The sequence below is a fragment of the Trachypithecus francoisi genome, unplaced genomic scaffold, assembly GCF_009764315.1.
Source record: "Trachypithecus francoisi isolate TF-2019V2 unplaced genomic scaffold, Tfra_2.0 Lachesis_group10, whole genome shotgun sequence".
Classification (NCBI taxonomy): domain Eukaryota; kingdom Metazoa; phylum Chordata; class Mammalia; order Primates; family Cercopithecidae; genus Trachypithecus; species Trachypithecus francoisi.
The window spans coordinates 77,663,218-77,673,092 of NW_022681455.1; the positions used below are offsets into that span (position 1 = coordinate 77,663,218).

A 9,875-nucleotide genomic window follows, 5' to 3' on the forward strand; every position below is an offset into this window, starting at 1 on the left:
GAGGATTGCTTGGGCCTGGGAGGTGGAGGTTTCAGTGAGCCAAGATTGCACCACTGCACTCCAGCCTGGGTAACAGAGTAAGACGCTGTCTCAAAAGAAAAAAAAAAAGGGAAACCAATCGTATTTTCCAACAATGGTCAGGATTAATCATCTCCCCGCTATCTTTTTTTTCTGCCTTTTCACCCAGTGGTATAGGAAGCCCAGAATGATTCAGCGACAGTTCAGCTTCCAATTCAGGGGAACTGTGACTGTGTCTTCTGGGCAAGTGTTCTTTCCTTGGGTACTAAAACCTTAAAACTAGCAGAACTCATAGTTGCAAGAATAGAAAGAGAATCTTTGCAAATAGGTCTTTAGGTATAATAGAGGTCTGTGGTGTAATCCCTCAGATGGTAGCTTTTACCCTTGACTGCTTATCCAACACGTCTGAATTTTACATTCCTTTTTTTTTTTTTTTTTTGAGACAGAGTTTCGCTCTTGTCACCCAGGCTGGAGTGCAATGGCATGATCTCAGCTCGGTTCACTGCAACCTCCACCTTTTGGGTTCAAGCGATTCTCCTGCCTCAGCCTCCCGAGTAGCTGGAATTACAGGTGTACGCCACCACGCTCAGCTAATTTTGTATTTTTAGTAGAGATGGGGTTTCACCATGTTGGTCAGGTCAGTCTCAAACTCCTGACCTCAAGTGATCCACCCACCTCGGCCTCCCAAAGTGCTGGGATTACAGGCATGAACCCCCACACCTGGCCACATTCCTCTTGATACAATGGTTTGGTGGTTACACATCCAGAAATCCTTTTTCTGCATGTGTCATTCTCATGTCCATTCAGTTGAGATTCCATAAATCTTTGGAGATGAAAAGCTCTTTGTAGTGGCAGATTCTTTGGTCTCCTCAGGTGAATTCCCTCCGGGCTTGGCTGGGCCTTGTAACATAGAGGTCAGAGGGAGAGGCAGGTGAATTTGACATCTCCCAGGCTGCCCTTCAGTTGCCTTTTCTCAGGCGTGCACCTTATAGTTGATAAAAAAGGACCTTGGGCCAGGCGTGGTAGCTCATCTGTAATCCCAGCACTTTGGGAGGCAGAGATGGGAGGATTACTTGAGTTTAGGGGTTTGAGACCAGCTTGGGCAACATAGGGAGACCTTGTGTCTACTTAAAAAAAAAAATCAGGTAGGCATGGTGGCATGTGCGTGTAGTCCCAGCTACTCAGGAGACTCAAGGTGGGAGGATTCCTTGAGCCTGGGAGATCGAGGCTGCAGTGAGCCATGACTGCACCACTGCACTCCCCTGGGTGACAGGGCAAGACTCTGTCTCAAAAAAAAAAAAAAAAAGAACAACTTTGACAATAGGAATCGAAAGCCTTAAAACTGCGTGCTTTCTGACCTAGAAATATTTTTAGTAATAATTTAAAATTTGCAAAAAGATTGAGATGAATTTTGCTAGCAATGTTGTTGATAGTGACAACAATCTAGAAATAACATGTCAACAATAGAGGAATAAACAAAATGGAACACTTTGCAGTCATTAAAATGGAACCTGCAGACAGGCATGGTGATGCACACCTGTAGTCCCAGCTACTCCAGAGGCTGAGGCAGGAGGATCACTTGAGCCCAGGAGTTCGAGGCTGCAGTGAGCTATGACTGCATTACTGCACTTCAGCCTGGATGACAGAGTGAAACCCCATCTCTAAAAAAAAAAGAAAAAGAAAAAAGGACAATTTAGGTCTCTATTTATTGAATTGGAAAGATGTTTCCTATATGCTAAGAAAGAAAAACAGATTGCAGAAATATAGTATGATCTCATTAAAAATAATTTGTGTTTACATAGAGAAAAATCTGGAAAGATATACATCAATGTTATCTTTAGGTAGCAAGGTAACGGGTGATTTAATTTTTTCTCAGTTAATGACTGTGCATTAATTAACTGACATTTTAAAGGGGGAATAAGTACAAGGACACAGGAGTCAGTGGGCTTGGGTAGAATGCGGCCACCGGAGAGCCCAGCTCAGCCAGCTCCTCTGTTCTTGCAGGCTGACCAAAGTGGTTCGGAGGAGCCTCATCGACCTTGGCCGAGCCATCAAAGGACAGGTCCTGATGTCCTCGGAGCTAGAGGAAGTCTTTAACAGCATGCTTGTGGGTAAAGTACCAGCCATGTGGGCAGCCAAGTCTTACCCATCACTGAAGCCCCTGGGGGGCTACGTGGCTGACCTGCTGGCCCGCCTGACGTTCTTCCAGGTACCTGGGAGTCAGGGGTAACTGGGAACTTGGCATGCTCACTTAGGTGGAGAGGACATTCTGCAATGACAGACTAGAGGCAGGGGGAGGAGGGCAGGCAGCCACAGAGCATCCTAGATTGAGCCTCTGGAAACAGTCTTCCCAGAGTTAGAAGGAGGAGGGAGACTCGAAAGTTCTTGAAAAGATTATAGATGCCTGGGCACAGTGGCTCACATCTGTATTCCCAGCACTTTGGGAGGCCTAGGCGGGCGGATCACTTGAGGTCAGGAGTTCGACACCAGCCTGGCCAGCATGGTGAAATCCCATCTTTACTAAAAATACCAAAAAAATTAGCCGGGAGTGGTGGCTCACGCCTGTAGCCTCAGCTACCTGGGAGGCTGAGGCAGGAAAATGACTTGAACCTGGGAGGCAGAGGTTGCAGTAAGCTGAGATCGCGCCATTGCACTCCAGCCTGGGCGACAGAGCAAGACTCCATCTGAAAAAAAAAAAAAAAAAAAGATTCTGGAGCCAGGAACAGGAACTAGAATAAATATCACAAACTGGTGGCTCACGGGATAGATTTGGACAATAATTATGTTTGGTTTGGCTGCCTGGTAATTTAAACATTTTTGAGCCAGCATGTAAACATTGGATTTTTACATATAAAAATCCAGATGTTTGTACTGCAAAAAATAGAAGACCTGAAACAGCGGGCCTGCATTCTCGCATGGCATAGCAACTATTGCTGGAGATGCGTGGCAGCTGCTCAGTTTAGGCAAGGTACATATTCTCCAGTGCTACCGTCCCCACCACTCTCTGTTGTATCCCTGATATCAGCTTGCACCTGGGCTTTTCCTTTCTTTTCTTTGAGATGAAGTTTCACTCTTGTCGCTCAGGCTGGAGTGCAATGGCATGATCTCAGCTCACTGCAGCTTCTGCCTCCTGGGTTCAAGCGATTCTCCTGCCTCAGCCTCCCAAGTGGCTGGGACTACAGGCGCCCATCACCACGCCCAGCTAATTTTTGTAGTACCTGGGCTTTTCTTAAAGTATAAATATATTTTTTGTACCCTTATTTCAAAAGTGGGAAGAGAGAAGCTAAACCAAGAGGGCTGTTTCAACAAAAATAAGAAAAAACATATTTTACATGGGACTTGTTTACATTACTTGCGTTTGAACTATCTTTGATGTGTTGCTGATTTTGAATCTTGATTTCTGTGGCTCTCCAGGAATGGATTGACAAGGGGCCCCCTGTGGTATTTTGGATCTCTGGATTCTACTTCACACAGTCTTTTTTGACTGGCGTCTCTCAGAATTATGCCCGGAAATATACCATCCCCATTGACCACATTGGATTTGAGTTTGAGGTAGGGGTGCTTTGGGTTAGGCTCACTCAAGGGGCTGACCAGAGAAAGCAATGTTGCCAGTTTCCTTATGAGTCAAAAAATGTGGATGTGTTAAGACCCAAATGCTTCTGAAGTGGTACATATGAAGTATTTAGCATAATTTACAGTAGCTCTAAAAGCTACTCCTAAAATAGAGGATTCCCAATGCTTTGTCTCTGTACAAAAAGGGAATCCTTCCAGATTCCATCAGAATACCAAGAAAAATGAAGGCACTCTCCCACTCTGTTTGTTCAACGTGGTGGACTCTTCATTTGGAAGAACGTTAATGCCCTTAGGTAGTCCTTCGCTTAGAGTAAAGTTAAAAGAATGGCTGATAGTCAAGCATCACCCTGTCATATATAGAGAATGGCTCTGTAGAATGGCTAAGATTGACTGTTACAGAGCATTGTAGAATTTTAAATTATGTGGAAAGATCCTCTGTAATCATCTAGTTCAGAGGTCACAAACTGGTTGCCCTGTCTTAAGTCAGTTTATGAATGAACTTAACTTGATTAGTCTTTGAAGACAATGTTAACCCAAAATAAATACAACAAGAAGAAAAATGACTAGGATAAACATTGAAAAAAAGATAAAATCATCTTCCTTGATGTTGAAATGATTGTATACCTAGAAATCCAAAGTGATTAAAAACATAGAGTACTTTACTTGCAATGGTTCAACTTACAATTTTTTGATTTCATGGTGTGAAATCAATACACGTTCAGTAGAAACCACACTTTGAGTACCCATACAACCATTCCCTTTTTCACTTTTAGTACAGTATTCAATAAATTACATAAGATACTCAACACTTTACTATAAAATAGACTTTGTGTTGGAATATTTCTGCCCAGCTACAGGCTATTGTAAGTGTTTCAAGCACATTTAGTGGAGGCTGGGCTAAACTATGATATTTGTTGTACATTAGGTATATTAAATGCAGTTTTGACTTACAATATGTTCAACTTATGATGGGTTTATCAGGACATAACCCCATTGTAAGTTGGGGAGCATCTGTAGAAGAATTCACAAAGTCATTGGATATTGGTTAAATTTGTAAAAATCAATAGCTTTTTCCTATTCTTCCAATAGATACTTAGAATTAGAAATGGGAAAAACATTCTATTCACCATACAATTTTTTTAAAGTATAATTTGAATGATTTTAAGTAGGGCTTGTGCTGTCTGGTTCACCATAATCCCCACCCCTCCCTATTCTCCTATACTTTGTCCATTTTCTGCAATTACCTAAAGGAATTTGAGTTTACCACCCCTGCATCTAAGCAGTGGTGTGCTGGAGCTCACTTATATCAGCTCACCAGGGCCAACGGTTACATTTTCAGGCATTTTGTTAAATAGTTGGTAGTCTGAAATCGACCATGCTGGAAGTCTTTATACCACAGAAACTAGAAATCAAGGCTTTATTCTCCCCACACTCATCTCCTGAACTGTTTACCCAGTCTGTCTCTGAATCTGAATCTAACCCCTCACTTTATAAATCCAGATCCAGAAAGGGAAGTGATTGTGCAAAGTCACTAAGCTAGTTAGAGATAATGTGTTAGAGTAATGTGACTCCTACTTGAGTGCATTCTCTAGCCCACCATTGGGAAGGGCAGCATACTGACTAGGAGTCAGGCCTGGCCCATGTATGGCGGGCAGGAATATTATCACAGAAGCCCCATTGTCCCTGGATCCTGGGAGAGGTAGATATTGCAGCCAGGTTGCACTTTGAGTATCAGAAGATTCCAGGCTCTTAAAGTTGCGCATGTAGGAAAATGGCAGGCAACGGAACTCATAGCTTTTTATTCTTCCAGGTAACCACACAAGAAACAGTGATGGAGAATAACCCTGAAGATGGCGCCTACATCAAAGGGCTCTTCTTAGAAGGTGCCCGTTGGGACAGGAAAACGATGCAGATTGGGGAATCTCTCCCCAAAATCCTCTATGATCCACTGCCCATCATTTGGCTGAAACCTGGGGAGAGTACAATGTTTCTGCATCAGGACGTTTATGTGTGTCCAGTCTACAAAACAAGTGCCCGCAGAGGAACCCTCTCCACCACAGGCCACTCTACCAACTATGTCCTCTCCATTGAGCTTCCAACAGACAGGCCCCAGAAGCACTGGATAAACCGAGGGGTGGCCTCACTGTGCCAGCTGGATAACTGATGGCATTGTCTCAAGACAAAATAAAAAGCATTTCATTCTTTTTGTTTTGCTTTGTTTTGTTTTGAGACATTGCTGTGTCACCCAGGCTGGAGTGCAGTGGCGTGATCTCAGCTCACTGCACCTTCTGCCTTCCAGGTTCAAGTGATTCTCATGCCTCAGCCTCCTGAGAAGCTGGGATTACAGGCACGCACCACCATGCCAGGCTACTTTTTGTTTGTATTTTTAATAGAGACAGGGCTTTCACCATGTTGCCCAGGCTGGTCTCAACCTCTTGAGCTCAGGCAATCCGCCCCCACTCGGCCTCCCAAAGTGCTGGGATTACAGGCGCCAACGCGCCTGGCCAAAAGGCATTTCATTCTTGATGACAGTGGTGGTGGTGATGTTGATGACAACAATTATATTAACAGAGCAATTGCTATGAGCCAGGTATTTCACAGCAACTCTATAAAGTACATTCTTACTATTTTCCTCATTTTATGGCTGCAGAAACCATGATACAGAGAAGATAAGTAATCTTCCCCAAATCAGATAGCTACTCAAGTAGTATTTGAACAAAGGCAGTGGGACTTTTCAAAATAGACTCTTGGTTAGTTGGCTAAGCTCCCTTAGGGTGATTTTCTTCTTCTTCTGAGACAGTTTCTCACTCTGCAGCCCCGGCTGGAGTGCAGTGGCACAATGTCGGCTCACTGCAACCTCCGCCTCCCAGGTTCAAGTGATTCTCATGCCTCAGCCTCCCAAATAGCTGGGATTACAGGCGTGCACCACCATGCCCGGCTAATTTTTGCATTTTTAGTAGAGACGGGGTTTTGTCATGTTGGCCAGGCTGGTCTTGAACTCCTGGCCTCAAGTGATCCACCCACCTTGGCCTCCCAAAGTGCTGGGATTACAGTTGTGAGCCATCGCACCCGGCCTTATTTTTTTCTTCTTATTTTGCTGTAACTGTCATTGAATTTCAATCACTTCTTTCCTAGTATTCCATAAGGGCTACCACCCAGGCCTCTCAAAGGCTGACAGAGGTTTGGGCCACTTTTATTTGCTAAGGCCCTTGATATATTTAAAATAGACTTTTTGGTATTTAAGGTTAAAAAATAATGCACTTTTCACAACAATCTTAGATGGGAGGTATTATCATCATTTCCACTTTACAGAGGAAAATGCAGAGATTTAGAAAAATAACTAGCCCAGAGTTCCACAGCTAGTCAGTGATAGAACTGGGACGCAATCGCTTCTCTACTAGCCTGCACAGATGGGTGGAAATTTCCGGAGGAAAGGGGAGGTGAGAGAAGCAATATTTATTGCATGCCTACTATATGCCATGCTTTGTGCCCAGGCCTTTCGATTTCTCACTTGATCCCCTGTGGTGGAAATGACTGTCCTCTCCCTTGGAGGTTCGGAGAGATTATGTTCCCTAAAATTGCCCCGCTTTTTCACACTGCAAAGCCTGGTTTGTGCTGGTTTGGCTCTTGAACCCATGCATTTTTCACTGCCACATGCTGCCTCCCTGCCAAGGACTTGGCTCTGTTTTGATGTAGAATCTTAGAAGAGATGTGTAGCTCCAACTATACAACTGTGTCCAAGAAATTTCAATCACTTGCTTCTCCCCAGGGCCAGCTGGAAGAGACTCTTGAGGGAGATAAAAATCACATTCTTGATGCATTACTTCTTCACTAACTCTCTCATGTAGCCTTTTGCCACTAAGTGGCTTATTTCAGGGTCCTGTCTTGGTCACTTCGTAGTTGAGCAAAGACATGAGACTGTTTGGGGGGGGTCTTCACGTGTCTGGCCTTGACTTCTCTGCCTCTTCACTAGAAGAAATGTTTTGAATCAGGGTCTTTGATTTTTTTTTTTTTTTGAGACCAAGTCTTGTTCTCTCACCTAGGCTAGAGTGCAGTGGCACAATTTCGGCTCACTAGAACCTTTGCCTCCCAGGTTTAGGTGATTCTCCTGCCTCAGCCTCCCATGTAGCTGGGATTACAGGTGCCTGCCACCATGCCTGGTTAATTTTTATATTTTTAGTAGAGATAGGGTTTCACCATGTTGGCCAGGGTGGTCTCAAACTCCTGGCCTCAAGTGATCCACCCGTCTCGGCCTCCCAAAGTGCTGGGATTACAGGCGTGAGCCACTGTGCCCAGCCAACAGCTATTTTTTCAAGAAAATTTTTCCAATGGGGGAAAAATCAGAATGAACAGATAGCTGGAACTACCCTATTGTTCCAAATAAGATTGTTAGTCATTTTGGATAGAAGGATGGTCAGGATCTCAAATCCCTGAATCTTGGACTGGTAGGTAAGTCACAACACAAGCTGTAAAGGAGCTGTCAGTGAGGGGGTTGCTAAGAGAACAACTGAATTTTAAATTATAGTTCTCCAACCACAGCTTCAGCAACAAAAAGCTGAGGGAGGTAGGGACTGGTCTCATTCCTCAAGGGTCAAGGGACAGACTGTTTTCTTATGATGGATTACATTTTTGTAATTTAAAAAATGTTCTCCACTTTGAAGAGAAAGACTGCCTGAAATTTGAGGTCATTTTCTATTCAGGCCAATGTGGTAGTTAATGTCTCCTCCTGTGAAAGAGCAATATGCTCTTCAGAAATCATGGTGAGTTAGAGGCTGGAGTCCTGGGGAAGAAGAGATGGCCAGAGATCAGCTTGGTGAGAAGCAGAAGGCCCTGTCTATAAATAGCTCAGCAGATGACATCAGACAAACCTCGTTACCAAGCTAGTCCTTGTTCTTTAAAAATGTAGCTCTTGGGGACCGGGTGCAGTGGCTCACCCCTGTAATCCCAGCACTTTGAGAGGCCAAGGCAGGCAGATCACCTGAGGTCAAGAGTTCAAGACTATATTGGCCAACATGGTGAAATGTCTCCACTAAAAATACAAAAATTAGCTGGATGTGGTGGCGGGCGTCTGTAATCCCAGCTACTCAGGAGACTGAGGCATGAGAATCGCTTGAACCCAGGAGGTGGAGGTTGCAGTGAGCTGAGATTGTGCCATTGTACTCCAGCCTGGGTGACAAGAGCGAAATTGTCTCAAAAAAAAAAAAAAAATCTAGCTCTTGGGTCAGCAGTTATGTTCAGTCCTTATCAGTGCTGGAAGATAATTACACTGAAGGTGGGGATGTAGGGAAGGTGGGTTCTGCCTTTGAGAGACTCAAGATGGGGATTTTATTGTTTTGGAGAGAAAGTGGGGAAAATGCTATTAAGAACAGAGCACAGGTTACATGGAAGGTTTGAGAGTAAATCGACAATTATGCTTTTGTGTAACAGTATATGCATGTTTGCAAAGGAGCTAGGCATGTTATACTCACATTAAGGAAAATGGAAGATACCCAAAGTCTGTCTAGCAATGAGATGGACTTCCATCCTGAAAAGGCTGGGTGAGAAGGCTGATTTCTACACTCAGTAGAGTAAGGCAAAAATGCAAATAATCAAAATCACCTTGAGTTATTTAGAAAGGAACTTTCCCATCTCCCATGATGGAGATGAGAGACATGTCTCACTTGGTCCAACACAGCCAGTGTCTCCTCCAATGCAGAAATGGATTGGTTTCACTGGCTGACCGCCAGATGAAGTACTTGGCTTGATTTCGTAAGCGCTATGTTGCGTGGGAAAAAATTAACTTTAGACATTTGAACCACCTCTGGACAGGGAAATGCCTCCACAATGAGACCAGCTGGAAGGAGAGCGGCTGAAGGAACGGCAGATTCATGTCTCCAATTCAAGGTAGGCTGGCCTATGTGCTCACTGAATGGCCATGGGAAGGCCAGAACACCTGCCAGCATATTTACATTTCTCTGTCTCTCTTCGCCAAAGGCTTTGCTATGGTTTGAATGTGTCCCCCAAAGTTTATGAATTAGAAAATCCCCAAGCAAAAGTGTTGAGAAGTGCAACCATTTAGGAGGTGACTAGGTCAGGAGGGCACAGATTAATGTTATTGCCAGAGTGGGTTTGTTATAAAAGTCAGTTTAGGCTGGGCGCAGTGGCTCACTCCTGTAATCTGAGCACTTCAGGAGGCCGAGGCGGGTGGATCATCTGAGGTCAGGAGTTTGAGACCAGCCTGGCCAACATAGTGAAACCCCGTCTCTACTAAAAATACAAATAAATAAATAAACAAGTAAATTAGA

At 44.1% G+C, this 9,875-nt stretch overlaps 1 protein-coding gene across 1 annotated transcript in view; it reads left to right on the forward strand.

Annotated features, from left to right (window-relative positions):
- Positions 1-5,795, forward strand: part of DNAH3 (dynein axonemal heavy chain 3) — a 208,128-nt gene extending 202,333 nt beyond the window's left edge. Inside the window, exons 59-61 of the mRNA XM_033217790.1 lie at positions 2,023-2,227; positions 3,433-3,570; positions 5,402-5,795. Coding sequence (XP_033073681.1) covers positions 2,023-2,227; positions 3,433-3,570; positions 5,402-5,755 — 697 coding nt within the window. The 3' untranslated portion in view covers positions 5,756-5,795. The remainder of the gene's footprint in view (positions 1-2,022; positions 2,228-3,432; positions 3,571-5,401) is intronic.
- The last annotated feature ends 4,080 nt before the right edge of the window (positions 5,796-9,875 follow it).